The 15316-nt window shown below is 40.9% G+C and overlaps 1 protein-coding gene across 6 annotated transcripts in view; it reads left to right on the top strand.

The window, feature by feature from the left end:
• ANKRD17 (ankyrin repeat domain 17) overlaps positions 1-15316 on the top strand; it is a 191630-nt gene that overhangs the window by 24131 nt on the left and 152183 nt on the right. Inside the window, exon 1 of one of the 6 annotated variants that reach the window (XM_088448360.1) lies at positions 5256-5311. The exons of 4 other annotated variants lie outside the window; for them this stretch is intronic. In XM_088448360.1, coding sequence (XP_088304486.1) covers positions 5267-5311 — 45 coding nt within the window. In that variant the 5' untranslated portion in view covers positions 5256-5266. Of the gene's footprint in view, positions 1-5255; positions 5312-11860; positions 12068-15316 lie in introns of those variants that run through there. One more of the 6 variants, XM_088448359.1, reaches the window with a different exon arrangement.

The raw sequence follows: 15316 nt of genomic DNA, 5'->3' as shown, positions 1-15316 counted from the left end.
ACCCCTATATACTAAACTCCAAAAAGCAAAACTTTTCGGAGTTTAGCCCCAGTAGTTTACACTGTCTCCAGATGGTGTAAACTACTGTAAGCCTATGGGGGCTTCAGATGAGGAGAGAGATCTTTCAATCTCTCTTCCCTGCAGCCCCCGGCCGGCTCCGGAAGCTGACACTGTGTGCATGCGCAGTGTCAGCTTCCCCTGGAGAAGTCTTTCACTTCTGTGAAAGACTTCTATAATTTGCTGGGATATAACTCGCAGGGACAGAGCGGTTACCGCAACCACTGTCCCTGCGAGTTTCCCTTGGTACATACCCATGTCCCTGTATGCCAGGCTATGCCCCATGCTGTGTGGCACACAGGGTTGTGGGGATGGCCCATGTGGAGGTACAGAGAAAATTGGGATGCCACACATTATATAATACACACACACACAGAAAGCTGGTCAAGGCCAGATTAAGCTTTCGGTGGGCCAGACTCCGGAGCCTTCTCTTGGGCAGTGTGGTACTAATTCTGCTCATCTCCAGCCTCAGTCGCAAGCAGCATGGCAGTAACCGTTGGGAGTGCTGCTGCTGGCGCTGTAGGGTGGAGAAAAGCAGGATCGTCCTCCGACAGCAGCGCCAGAGCTGGGTTGGAGCGAGAAACCTTTTAGGCCCATCACACTCATTTTTCTCGTCACCACCCTATCCCTCCCCTATTGCTATAAGATGGTCGGCTTGAGTCTTTTCTTACCTCTGTAATGGGGAACCTCTAAAGCAGTGTTGGCTAACCTTGACACTCCAGCTGTTATGGAACTACATAACCCAGCATGCACTGGTACAGTTTTGCTATTGGGGCATGCTAAAACTGTGGCAGGGCATGCTGGGATATATAGTTCCACAACAGCTGGAGTGTCAAGGTTAGCCAACACTGCTCTAAAGAAATGGATCCTTCCTGGACAGACTATAGCTTCAGACGGTATGCACCATTTATGTAGACAATCGCATGGGCCAGAAGATGCCTGTTTAAGTAGGAATATTACCAATGTCATCATCATACAACACAAGTTATGTTTTTTGTTTTTTAATTGGGGTCTTAATGAAGATTGTGCCACAGCACCTTCCAGCCTGTGTCTCTTTGGCTGTCACATCCCACCATGTCTCTCCAGCAGCCTCAGTTCCCCCTTTCTCTACATTGCCTTAGATCCTATCCCCCGTCTCTCCATAGCCACAGATCAACCTATTGTATAGCTATTTTTTAATATTGTGGGGCCAATTTATCAAGTGAAAAAAATGATGTAGAAACTGCAGTTTGAGTCAACCTTTTACCAATTGTTGCCAAGTACTTAAAACCTAATGCATAAGGTTTCATAGAAATATCCAGCAAAGTGCTAATTAGGACTGCAGATCACAGTCCCCATTATTATCAATGAGGACTATGACCTGACCCCTATGTACCAATCTCCAAAAAGCAAAGCTTTTTGGAGTTTGTCCCCATAAGTCTTCACATGGTGTAAACAGCTTTAAGCCTATGGAGTCATTACTTGCAGGAGAGGGATCTGACACTGTGCGCATGCTCAGTGTCGGATTCCCCCTGTTGAAGACTCCTCCAAAATGCTGGTGAATTAACTCGCAGATCATGCCAGGCAAGTGGTTAGTAGATAAGCCCCTAAATATTTGTTACTCTATTTTTTTTTTCATGAAAAGTATCTTTTATCAGGTACAATGTCTTATGTTGAGGATTTAATTGTTTTCACCACAGTTTAAATCTGATTAAATTACAGGGGGGTGATTCGGTTGTTTTGTGGGCGGCGACAATTAATGGGTGCCCAGTGTTGCAATTCAATTGTTCTGGGCACTCATTAATTATCACGGTCTTCACGTCCAATTACCTCGGGTATAGCCACATAAAATGGGTAAACCCGTTTAAAGTCCTGGTTGGGGTGCCCAAACTGCTGTTTGTGTGGGTTTATTGCACATTTCTGCTTGCAGCCTACTTGGTGCGAGCAAAAATGCTAGCGCCCAGCGATATCGCTCTTGAATGGAGCAACAATTGAATTGCTCAGTCAGGCGACCAAAACAAATTGCAGCCTTAAAAACAATTGAATCGCGCCCACAGATACATTAAAAATGCCTTATAACATAAAAAGCGGTTTTATAGATCCACAAGAATGTAAAAACTTGTATAACTTGGAAAAGCCAAAAATAATTTAAGAGCTAAAATATTTTATTTTAAAAAGCTGCATAATTAATCTAAATCTGTATCTAAAGCTGGCCATACACGCTACAATTATCGGGACGATCCGCCTGATATCGGCGGATCTCCCCGATAATTGTAGCTTGTGGGGGGGTGACCGAGGGTTAAATATTGCTCGGTCGGGCATGCCAGACTGTCCAGCATGCCCGTCAGATGCGATATTTACCGGTAAACTGTCGGCCACATCGGGCAGTGTATGCCCAGCCGCGGCCAACAGACAGACATTTCCTGTGTTCAAGGAACAGGGAAATGTCTCCTCCCCCGGGGGCGAATCGCGGATATCTGCCGAATACACTGAGAGAAATCTCAGTGTATGCTGGCGACATCTGCGGCGGGCAGGCTGCCAGATAAAATGTCTGTCGGTCTGACAGACATTTTATCTGGCCGTGTATGCTCAGCATAACTGCTTATTGTTGGCATTTGTTTTATTTTGCATATACAAATAAACTTTTCTTCCCAAATTAAATAGGATGCCAGTTTTGTTTTTTTTTGCTTTAGGGCAGTTGTCAAATCCTTTTTTTTTTTTTGTCCTGATTGACGTCCTCCAATTGATCTCATTTGCAAATTTATTCACTAGTATAGGAGACACACTTTTTTTTTTTTTTGCTTTAGTGAAAAGTGGTCAGTAGCCATTTTCTTTTGTTGTAAATGATTAAAGGGGTCTATGTATCAAAGCTTGATGAGAGATAAAATTGTGAGAGAAAAAGTATTAACCAATCAGCTCCTAACTCATTTTTTTTCAAACACAGCCTATAAAATGTAAGATAGAAGCTGATTGGTTGGTGATATGTCTCTCAATTTTCTCTAATCATAGCTTTGATACATAGGCCTCTAAAGCTGGTTACACATCAGCAATGCAATGATAGAATGTAACCATACACACTACTTGATCTAGCGTACATCAGCACCATGTATCATTCACTATATGCTACGTGTCACAACATTGCATATGATACGGGGCTGGTCACGCAAACAATTGAATGAGTTCCTGGACACGTTAGACAGGAGCTTATTCTCTCAAACAATTGAATCCCCCCCCCCCCCCCCCACTGAGTTATATTTAAAAATGCACAGGCTAGATTTGCAAAATGGTCCGGACTGGACATACCTAGCAGTTAGAAGAAAGTGGCACGTGTCAATTGTTTATTCGCACACGATCTCCTATCTAAAGTGATGGGAGATCGGGGTGTGATATTCAATTGTTTTGGGTGCTTCTTGGTTTGCATGTTCAAACAGCAGTTTGGGCACCCAAAACCAGGACTTTGACGATTTCTGCTTGCCACCTCAAGAATTGAATTCCCCCAATGAGAGAACCCTTCAAGCTGTTAAGCTGGGTACACACTAAACGACGTGTGTACCCAGTGATGCAACACACTACCCAGCTGCTGACATATTGGGCGGTCCGTACACACTGGGTGATCCCGTGCCCGGCCGCCTATATGCCGGCCCCCGCCGCATAACGCTGCATGGGAACGTCAGCCGCATCGCCCGATTTTCCTGCATGTACAAAAGATCAGGCGATGTGGCTGCCGACCCCATGGGAGCGTGCACTACATGATTTAGTGCATACACACTGCACGATATTAAGGATTTGTCGCTCTGATGCATCTGAATAGGCCAAATCGTTAACAATGTCGTGTAGTGTGTACCCAGCTTTAGGGCAGTATGCAAATTACTTGACTTTAGGGAGTTAGCTGAATAGTTATGTATATGCACGAAAATTATAATCTTTGTTTAAATAACAGTGTTTCAGGTGCATATGTGATTAGCATAAGTCCTCCTCTCTGAAGGTGAAGTCTTCTTCCTGTGGAGCCTGCCTTTTCCTCATCTTATGCATCTCTACTTCTCGCTTTGTGCTTATCGAACAAATGTTTATCAGTTCGGGCCATTCACCGTGCATTTTGTATAATTATCAAATGTATTTGTCAGAATTCCACTACCATGGCTTAAACTTTTGTACCCATCACTACCTCATATACATTTGTAGCAAATGTTCAATTTACCCTTGTTTTCATTATTCAGAATTGTCTTTTGTTGGGCTATGTACGGTAGCTGGATTACAGACATTTGTGAATATCTTGCCGTTCTTTGATGTTGACATGCCCCTGTGTTGTAATCCATCTACTGGAGCCACCAACCTTTGTAGTAGCTAAGCTGCATACGCACACACCGATTTTGTTACCAACGATTTTATGAACGATTTTCTGTCAGATTATCTGTCAGATTTTTTAAAGTGTAATGAACGATTTTTTTGAACTACAAACGATTTTTGTAACTTCTCAATGAAAATCGTTCAGTTGGTCACTCAGAATGAACTACAAATGGGAACACACATGAACGATAATCGTTCATTGTGTATAACTCAGAAACTGAACGATTTTTTCAACAATTGAATGATAACGTCATTATAGTTAAATTGTTCAAAAATTTTTTACGTGTGTATTCACCTTGAGTGTATACAGTATAATTAATTTTTGTGGGGCGTTTCTATAGGCATGGTATAGCCATGTCTTCAACAACGGATATGTTTTTGCTGTAGCAAATGTGATTCTATTTGTGTGGACCACTTCATTAACTATTAATTCTTAAATTTAGTATTACCGAATGTCTTCACTTGCATACAGAAGAGTAAGCAGTAATATGAGGTGGAGGGGGTTATTTATCAAAGCTTGGAGAAAGATAAAGTACTAAGCAATTGGCTTCTAACTTACATTTTACAGGTGGTTTGAAAAATGACAGGAGCTAAGTTTTTCTGGAGTCATAAGTAGAAAAAAAAAAAAAAGAAGGATTAGATTTTATAGAGAGCGCAGGCATGTTCTTTTCTATTATTCCTAAACACCTGATCATTACCCAAATGTGCATATTGAATACATTATTCCAAACCACTGGAATTAATATGGAGTTGGTCTGTGTGCCTGATTTTATGCACCTGTTAGCAATGGGTGTGGCTGAAATTACTAAATTCAAATTAGATGGGGTATCCACATACTTCTCTCCATGTAGTGATATTAGGAGAATGTAGGGGTTGGCATAATATGGTTAACGTTGAAGCTATTCGGTCAAATCAGTGGGCCAGAAAGGTATTTTATGGAGTCAGTAAGCTTTCTTTTTCTCTCCACTTCTATTTATATAATAACCGCAATGGCTGTCTGGCTTATGATATTTGTTTTACTCTAATATGTTATACTGGCATTACAAAATAGAAGCGTATACGTAATATAGAACACAACACAATGCAAACACTGGGAACATATCTTGTTTGTATAATGACACTAGACAGGATGGTTTCTAGCTTAATAACAGTTTACATGCATTTATCTAGCTAGTAAAATGCTTATAATAAAGAACAGTGGGTCTAATGCCACGTACACACTAGACCAGTGGTAGCCAACCCTGGTCCTCAAGAGCTACCAACGGTGCATGTTTTGCAGGTCTCCTCACAGAATCACAAGTGATATGAATTAGCTCCACTTGTGGATCTTTTCAAATATGTTAGTAATGAATACACCTGTGCACCAGCTAGGTGGTCTGCAAAACGTGAACTGTTGGTAGCTCACGAGGACCGAGGTTGGCTACCCCTGCACTAGACTATCTGCTCCATGAGCGATATATAGTCTAGTTTCCCCTACAGTGCCGGGCTCAATGTCGTTAATGATATCGTTCAGTGCCGGAACACACCCTCATCCCTGAACATGCACAACCTGACTCTGTCGGTGAACAACCAACTATATGTGCTTCCGCAGGTCGCTGAAGATGTTGTTAATCACGTCACACTGGACGATATTGGACGAGATGAACGATAACTATCGTTATCTTTCAAATAGTCCAACTTATCATCTACCGTGTATGCGGCTTGATTGCCAAAGGTGTTTGGAGTATTACAGTACTTTTCTGTAAATATTCCCAATTCCATTGGCAAATTCTTTTACCCAGAACCACACTTTATTTTTGCTACTTATGTTTATTGAATGTTAAGCCTCAAATTCTAAAGCTGGAAGGTAAACTTTATTATCTGGTCGACGACCGCATGCAGGATGGAAGGGTGCACTGGATCATGCAGTGTGTACGGCCGCCTGATCTATCCTTCCATCAGGCATCTGGTTGGCTGGGATACACATCGTTCTAATGTGTACCCAGGCTTAAGCTGGGCATCCACTATACAATTTTCTAACAGATATCTGTCCAATCTGGCTGGTTGGAATGAAAATCTGGTAATGTATGAGAGCAAATGACAGTCGATCATATGGTTTTAAACAATGAAAAAAAAAAAAGGACAAGAGAAATTGTTCAAATTGGTTACATTTGTGTGTTTTAACCAATTTGTCTGAACGACCATTTTTGGCTATTTTCCAGTGTTTGGGAGCAAATGGACGATTGTCATTTGCTCCCATACATTACCAGGTTTTCATTCCAACCAGACAGATATCTGACAGAAAATTGTATAGTGGATGCCCAGCTTTATCCGGTATATTTAGCTTGGTAATACACAGATTTTTATGTAAGGTAAAAGATACATTGTCCAAAATAAACATAGTTTTGTTGCAGTGTGGGATCAAAATTATAAATAAATTAATAAACATATATCTTACCTGTTCCTCTTTTGCATGTGTTCCACAGGTTCTCAAACTCTGTCCTCAGGACCCCAAACAGTGCTTTTCCAGGTCTCACAGAATTACAAGTGAGATAGTTAGCTCCACCTGTGGATCTTTTAAAATGTGTCAGTGAGTAATGAGCACATGCTGGGTTACCTGGAAAACGTGAACTGTTTGGGGTCCTAAGGACAGAGTTTGAGAGCCCACTGGGCAGGGACCTTGGAAATATTCAAAAAAGCCTGCCGTGTACAAAAGAGAATATTTTCTGCTTGGAATATCGGTCATAAGCCGACCTGTATGATTGGTGAAATGCATGCAAGAGATTTTTTTTCTCTTGTATAACTTCAGCCACAATGAAATATTTTATTTTGGTTGTGATTATAATATCCAAAATTGACTTTCCCTTTACTGTACTACAAATTGGCAGTTGCTAGAGCTCTGTAAAGGTGATGCTATCAAACCAAATGGTGATGAAGAAAATTATAATTTCCAGGAAAAATCTAAAACCACTAGTAGAAACCTTGGACATAAGTAGCTTTTTTTTTTTTTTTTTTTTTTGCACTACTTCCGCCTAATCTTTCATCAATCTTTTCTGATTGCCCTCAGTAAAAATGCATCACAAAAGCCTGTGTTTTTTTCGTGTTACATATTTTCCCAGTGCATATGTGTGTACAATTCATGGATGTGGGAACGTGTTTGAATCATTCCTAAACTTTCTGCACCAGCACTATTTTTTTTCCCTTCTAAAGCTGGCCACACACTAGACCAACTTACATCCAACTTGTTGATTGGTTGGAATGAAAATCTCGTAACGTATGGGAGTAACTGATCAGCAATTTGCTCCTAAATGCCAGAAAACAGATGAAAATGGTCGTTCAGACAAGTTTGTTAAATGTTTGATCTAAACGATTTGTTCAAACAACAGTTTTGGTCCATTTTTCAGCGTTTGGGAGCAAATTGCTGTTTGTATTCCTTACCAGATTTTCATTCCAACCAATCAACTAGTTGGCTGGTTGGACAGATAATCTTTAGATGTGTGGCCAGCTTTACTATTTTTCTATCAGACTACAGATCATGGGGGTTGGTCCCTAATTTATAAGACCTTAAGATGCATGAAGCTTTTTGCATGAGTACACCATATTAGTCCAGATCTATATTGTGTATAGTTGCTGCTCACTGCTACAGAGCAGGGTAAAGGGCCCACAGAAAAGGACCAGCACACTCTAATAAGTAAAACCTCTGTCAGGCAAGACCTTTTTTTTTTTTTTTTTAAACACCTACCTCTTTCTTATAGGAACAAAGCACTTAAAAAATGCATACAAAAGTTATTTAAATATCCAAAAGTCTACAAAACTTTAAAAACAGTACTTATCATAGAGGCCATCATTTCACTGTGTCCAATCCTGCCCATTCCTAGCAGACATCCTTTTATGGCATTTCAGCCTGACGCCAGCGGTCTCAGTGCTACAATAGCACCTTCCTCATGATTGACAGGCCATTGGCGGAGGAGATTGGGTCAGTTTACTGGCACCAGCATCGGATATGGGACGGCCATTCGGAGTAGCCTTAGTCTCACTCAGATGGGCGATGCTACGAAAGATGTTTGCGATAGTGGGCATCTATTAACACAGGACGCCTCCTACAGCATTAGCAGATTTTCGCACAGCAGCAACTGCTTTGCCTTTTGTGTCTACCTCTGAATCCGGCCCATAGTATGTGTAACATCCACTATGTAGTACACACAACACCTTTCTGCTGGCTCTCCATTTTTTGAGAATAAAGTCATCTGATGGGACCTTGCCGACTCTTATTGAAATTCTCTCTCCAAAGTAGACAGGCTGGATCTTTGGCAAGGAAATACTATTTCTTAAGGTGCATACACACACAACGATTTTTTGAACAATTATCGTTTAACGATAATCGTTTGAAAAAATCGTTCACTTTCTGAGTCAAACGATGAACGATTATTGTTCATGCGCGTTCACGTTTGTAGTTCAGTCAGACTTGTCAACACAACGATTTTCATTCAGTTAATATGCAAAAATCGTTCATTACATTTAAATGAACATACTAAATTAACAACTTTAGTAAACGATTTTAGTTCATTTTTTCAAGGTAGAAAATCGTTTACTAAAATCGTTCAATAACTCAATCGTTGTGTGTGTATGCAGCTATACAATGGGTGCAGCAGTAGGCTCTTAGTAATGCATCACAACTTTGGACAAATACAAAAATGTGGCAGTATCCATTGTTGAGCTAATAGATGAGTTCATGAGTGTAATCTATTATTTCAAGGCAAACGTACCCTACAGCATAATGCATGACTCATAAGATCTCTGGTCACACATGCAAAGTATTCTGGATTGGAAGGGTAAGTAACAATGCTTCTGCGGTAGCAGTGTTAGGGATTGAGGGAACCTCTGCTTTACAGAGCAGCTGTACCTGCATCGGAGCAATACTGCACTTAAGTATCCACTGCCGCAACTTACAGCGAGTTGAATACTTAATTATCTGGGCCAACAGGCCCCCGTTAGTGAAAATGCCCCATAGTCCTTAATGCAAAATCTAGCTTTTGTTAGCTATGATTATGGCTCATGTATAGCTGGTCTGTCTAGTTTGATATACATTTATGATTGGTGTCTATAGAGCACATCTTTCTAATGCAGATATGAAAGGATAGCAAACATTTGGTTGTGGGCATCACCCTTATATTGGCACCGTCTTTCATAAATGTCCCCATAGTGTTTCACCAAGCAAATTAACACATTGCTCACAGGTAATCAGCTGCTCTCCCTATGAACATTACCATTGATCAGCATACAAGGGTCTATTCAGCAAAAGTGACGATGTTGCCCAGAATATTATCTGGCAACATCGTCACGATATTTTATCATTTATGATAAAATAAGTAAGCTATGCAGCAATATTTTCAGGAGGGATGCTGTCCCTGCGATGCCACAGAAGGGATTATTTTCAGGATTCCGGAAACAATCCCTTCTGTTTGTTCCTCTGCGCATGCTCAGCCATGCGCTCGGGAACAGTCTCCGTCCTGGCTTCCCGGTGACCGCGGAGGGGGTACAGGTTCATCTCGAAACTAATTGATATGTGTATACAGGCTTTATACTAGCCTGTATACATGTATATTTATGTGCTTTTATATTTAACATTTATATATAAATGTTAAATATAATCGCACATAAATATACATGTATACAGGCTAGTATAAAGCCTGTATACACAATCAGTTTTGGGGGGGTTTAAAAGCCTCTAAAGTGACTTACCTGCTGCCGATCACTGGGAAACAAGGACGGAGACTGGGCGGGCTTACAAAATGCTGCAGGGACTTATGGGAAAATCTCCCTCTGTCTCTGCAGTTTTCAGGAAATATAAGTATATTCTTCATGTAACGCCATTCTGAAATGGTGTTATATCAAGTAAATATTTATCGAGTGATTTAATACTGAATAGCAAAAAGTGTTAAAGCACTGTAGAGATCAATGGGGTAGATGCATGATAGCGTCACTTAACGTGCCGATATAACGCTTCGCCTCTTTACCGAGGCGAAGCAGGAAGCACTACCGATGAGATGTAAGAACATCTCATCAGCCGGAGAGGGTGAGCGTTAACTCCCCCCTCTGGCGCTAACCGCAAGAGACCACAGCACATCAGCCTAGTGCTGATGCGCTGTGTCTCAGTCCCGTATTGCGAGATCCCCGCGTGCAGCCGGCAGCCGCCGCAGCAGAGACAGTGCTGTCCCTGCTGTGGGGATAGGCTAGCGCCAGGCTGTAACTGTTGATAACGACAGCTACAGCGGGCCGAACGGTCAGGTGATCTGACTGTTCGTACATGGCCCAGGCTATCGGCGCTGCTATCTTGTAGATAGCAGCGCCGATAATGACAGGGGCGCATAGCTGCGTTATCTTCTCCATTATCCCCTTGCTGAATAGGGGATTTACATAAAAAATATGGAAATCATAGTTTCCATATTTTTTATGTAAAAATATCAATGCTGAATAGAGCCCACAGTGAGATTGCAATAAAGATTCCTAACTTGTTCTAAATATGCATTTCCAATACCATATATAGGCAGGTGTAGTCCTAAAACATTGATTGCTTTCCTCAGATAAGATTTGAACATTTATGGGCCTATTTATCAAACAATATTTGCGTGAATTTTCATGTTTTCGTGGGGTATCCGCCGAATGTACCATAGAGGGACCACAGCAGATATCTCTATATCTGCTGTGGTCCTTTCATTTTCTACAGCAACCGCAGCCCCCATAGGTTTCTCTGGGGCCTGTGAATCTGCCTTATTTAAAAAACTTTGCATTCTGGAGTTTGGCTCCCTCAGCGAATGTCGTGTGAAGTTGGCGTTGTCCGCTGTCACCTTTGTGCTACATTTCGCAAAAATTATGGAGAGGGTTCCTCTAGAATCCTCCCTATGGTCAACAGACCGTGCATGTTCAGTAGCTCACAAGAGTCCAGATAGAGGTAACAACTGATGTAGTCACTTCAGGCTGAACACAATGCAGGGATGGGCTCCTTTCGGACCCTCTGTTCCTGCATGTGAATTTTGATACTTCCAGGTGAAACTTGGTTTCTTATTGACGTGAATGGCGGCAATAATCAATTACAATTTGCTGGTCTAAAATCAGATAATTGATAAATATGCTGCTTACTTAATGAAAACAATAAATAGAAATTCCTAAGATATATGATGTTAAACAGAGAGAAGGCCTATCCAATGTGTGTGGTGCAAAGTGCAATCAGGCAGTATGTCCCTATGTTGTGCTGCTGATCTGCAGTGTCAGTAGTCACGGGTTGTGTCATTCCGTCCCAGCTGCTCCAGTCACACCATTATTTCTACTGTATATGTGCTCGCACAATGCAGCGAGCACAGTGCAACGATCACTATAGTACATAAAGCAAATAAAGCTCGGTCACTGCTGTGATCAGAAAATCGGCGGCGGGATACTTGTGACTGTATCAGTATAAGTAAAGGGAGTGAATCACCCCCCTATGTGTGTTGGTACTTGGTAGCGGCCTGCTCAGAAACTGCAGAGCTGCTCCGGGCGAGAATAGACTCTTCCATTTCCTGTTCCCTGGCTGCTGCTGACAGAGGAGGGTTCCTGCTGCTGCTGGCACTGATCTCAGCATAGTGCAGCAAGAGGAATGGCTGTGTGAGGAAACATGGTGGAGACGGCGGCCGCAATGGAAGCATATGTTCTAGAAGATATCCTGGAGGTACAGAGAGTTAGCTAGCTGCTATACCGAGGGGGGCGGAGTGAGTAGAGGGACGGATCTCTGTCTAATGTGTGCCGGGGGAAACTAGGCGGTCAGCTAGACCTTGTATGCTATCCGCTTTTGCGGATTTCTCCCCAGGTAGCCGCTAACGTTTGCGGTTCTAGCTGCTGTGTTTCTCTGTAACATTGTGTTTCTGACAGATCCAGCCATAGTCTGGGGAAAGAGGGCCTTCGCTTACTTCTAATGCCTGCGTGCCTGTGACCTTTAGATTAACTCATTAGAAGGTGGGGTCTGTAAAGCAGCTTTCTCCGGGTTTAGTATCATGTGTCTTACACAATTCGTCTACACGAAGAGGCCTACAGCTCTCCCATTTCCCAGGGTCGCAGTTTCTGCTTATCGTCTCTTGGATCATGTATGAGCAAGCAGACGTAGACTTTGCTGCTACTTTATAAACGTTAACAGCAATTTTATGGCCCTTGTATCACTGCTCACATTTTAAACGCTTTTTGAGTTGGACTATATTGTGTGTGGTTTGAAGAAAACTTGTCTGATGTGATATTGTCCCCAACTATGTGATGTGCAAGTTAAGTTTTATGTTCACATTTTATTTCTAAGTGTTTGTTGGGATCTGAGTTGTCTACTTTGATAATATTTTGGCAATTCCCAGATAGCATGAACCTTATACTTCAGTTCTTATTTCTGTCTCTTGGGACAAATTTTCTTATCCCATATATTTTTTCTCCATTTGCACTTCATCTTAATGAATGTAAACACAAGTCCCACACTTAAATAATAAAATGTTACTGCTGCTACAGGATTAGGAAATTTCCATCTGCTTGTTATATTTTACTGCTTAAGCAGTGGTCATTTTCTGTAGTCTTTTTCTCGATCTGATTTTGCAGGTAAGGTTGTTGTGTAGTAAGTAAATCACCTGTTACCTTGTTAGGGGTCTACTTCTGATTTCTTCCTTTAAAAAAACTAAATCTGTCAAATTATTTATAAATATTGTATTTCCATGTGTATGGTTGTTTCACAAAATATTTCCTGTTTTGTGTGCGCGATCCCATAGGCCTTTAATAAGCAGTATATGCTTTTATTTAAGCTAGTTTGTATTTAAAGTTACACTGAAATATACATTTTTTTTTTTTTTCTCTGCCACATATATCTTGACCGTATTTGAAGTAACGGACATGACAGCCAGGTTTTCTTCCTTGATTTTCCATTACCATTGCCCATCACTTGACTTGGTGGGCAGAAATGTAGCCACATTTATTCTGTCTTGGAACAATAATTGTTGTAGTACCAAACACCTGTTACCAACAGCTAGTTTGCTAGGAGCAGTGTGCTGCTTTGAATACATTGGGCATACTGTTTTGAACAGCACATGTTTGGAAAATGTTGGTGGTAGATCTGGAACCAGTCTTTAGTGCATATAGAGAAATGTTTATTACACATCTGTATTTAAAATGTATGCCAGTTTAGTACAGGATAAGTTATCTGAAGGTGTGGTTCTATGCCTTTTTAAGATCACTTGGCAAGCCATATTGACGGTTTACGTTAGTCTCAAACTATATTTAAGAATGTTTAGCCCCAAAATCAAGAAAATCACTTTTTTAAATTGAGACCATTATCCATTGCTTGCATTCTGAAAGGTACTGGATTTTTGATGAGCTTAAAGAAGTAAGCTGTGCCAGTAAAAGCATTATTTGATGGTATGTATGGCTTTTATTTTTAATTACATGTAAAAACAGATAGATAGATATCTATCTATCCATACACACACTGAAAATAATTCTAGTGCTTATATTTATAATGTCCACCAAACTACCTTTCATTCTTCTCCTGTTTGCAGTGCTTCTACAACTGTTCTTGCAGTGTTATATCAGTGGTTCCCAAACCTGGGTGCCATGGCACCCTGGGATACCTCATGGCACTTGCAGTGGTGACTCAGGTTGGTGGTCAGGTACCAAATAAAATTTTTATTCAGTGTGATAAGCAGAACCAGTGCTAATGGCTGCCATTCAAAAAATAAATGTACAAAAGTGCAGTCCAAAGTTATCCCCCACCTGAGGGTGAGAGCATAAATCCGACTAAAGTGCAGGCCGCGATGCTATTTTACAGCTTAGTGCGGCGCTAACAGCTTCCTGGCTGGCACTTAAAATGTCGGTTAACGCGACTAAACGCCCTGTTACTCGTGCTGATCAGCATTCTCCGACTTAAGTGCCTCTAGTCGGAATTAACAGCGTGCTTTTAAGTCCAACTAGAAGCACAGTCAGGACCTTCTTCCCGGTGCTATTCAACATCGCAATATATTTGAATATGTTAATTCATATTTATATTATACGATAGAAAAATAAAGAAAATGGTTACCTTTCTCTTTTATAGCGGCTTTATATGGATTTCTAGAGGGTTTTTGTTTCGTTTTTTTTTTCTTTTCTCTTTATGCTAGCTGTATTGTCCGAATAGATTTTTATTTTATAGATTACCCTAATATGCAAGAAGAACGAATAAAATGTCGCTATAAGTATTACATTGTTTGATCAATTAGCTATTATCCATAACTTTGTCCGTTTACAACCTTAAGAGAAATGTTAAACTCTGTAAACTTCGCCAATACCTGTTTATTTTAGAGCAGTGAGAAAGGGAATCTAACATGATTATAACACTTGCAACACACATGCAGAAACCTATTGCCTTTCTTCCTTAACACACTTATTTGCTAATCTTTTTTTTTATTATACATGGTGCAATTCAATAGTTTGCGGGAATTAACTGCTGTCTAAAGTGGCTGGTAGCTAATTAAATTGTTTTGGGTGGCCAGCCCCTGAGACTACCTTATCATAGGGCTGGTTGTGCAAACAATTGAATTGACTCTCTCTTGGCCACTTTAGACAGGAGTTAATTGTCATCATATACCACAGCGCTTTAAGGGGCATATGTATCAAAGCTTTATGTGAGATAAAATAGTGAAATATATATCAACAACCAATCAGCTCCAAACTATCATTTCTTAAACACAGCCTGCAAAATGTAAGTTAGAAGCTGATTGGTGATATATATCTCACATCGAGCTTTGATACATATGCTCCTAAAACAAGATTCGAGTGTTAGCAGACAGAAGTAAGAGGGCCCTGCTCGCAACTTTACAATCTACAGGAGGTTAAGGTTCAGATTTTGCATTATCGTTTGACCTATGTGTAATGGGAAGTGCTTAGTGGAACTGTGATCGGGTGATGAAGCCATGTTGGT

Source organism: Taudactylus pleione, unplaced genomic scaffold, assembly GCF_031769625.1.
Source record: "Taudactylus pleione unplaced genomic scaffold, aTauple2 ptg000454l, whole genome shotgun sequence".
Taxonomy (NCBI): domain Eukaryota; kingdom Metazoa; phylum Chordata; class Amphibia; order Anura; family Myobatrachidae; genus Taudactylus; species Taudactylus pleione.
The sequence above is the reverse complement of the archived record's forward strand: the minus strand, read 5'-3'. Positions and strand labels throughout refer to the sequence as shown.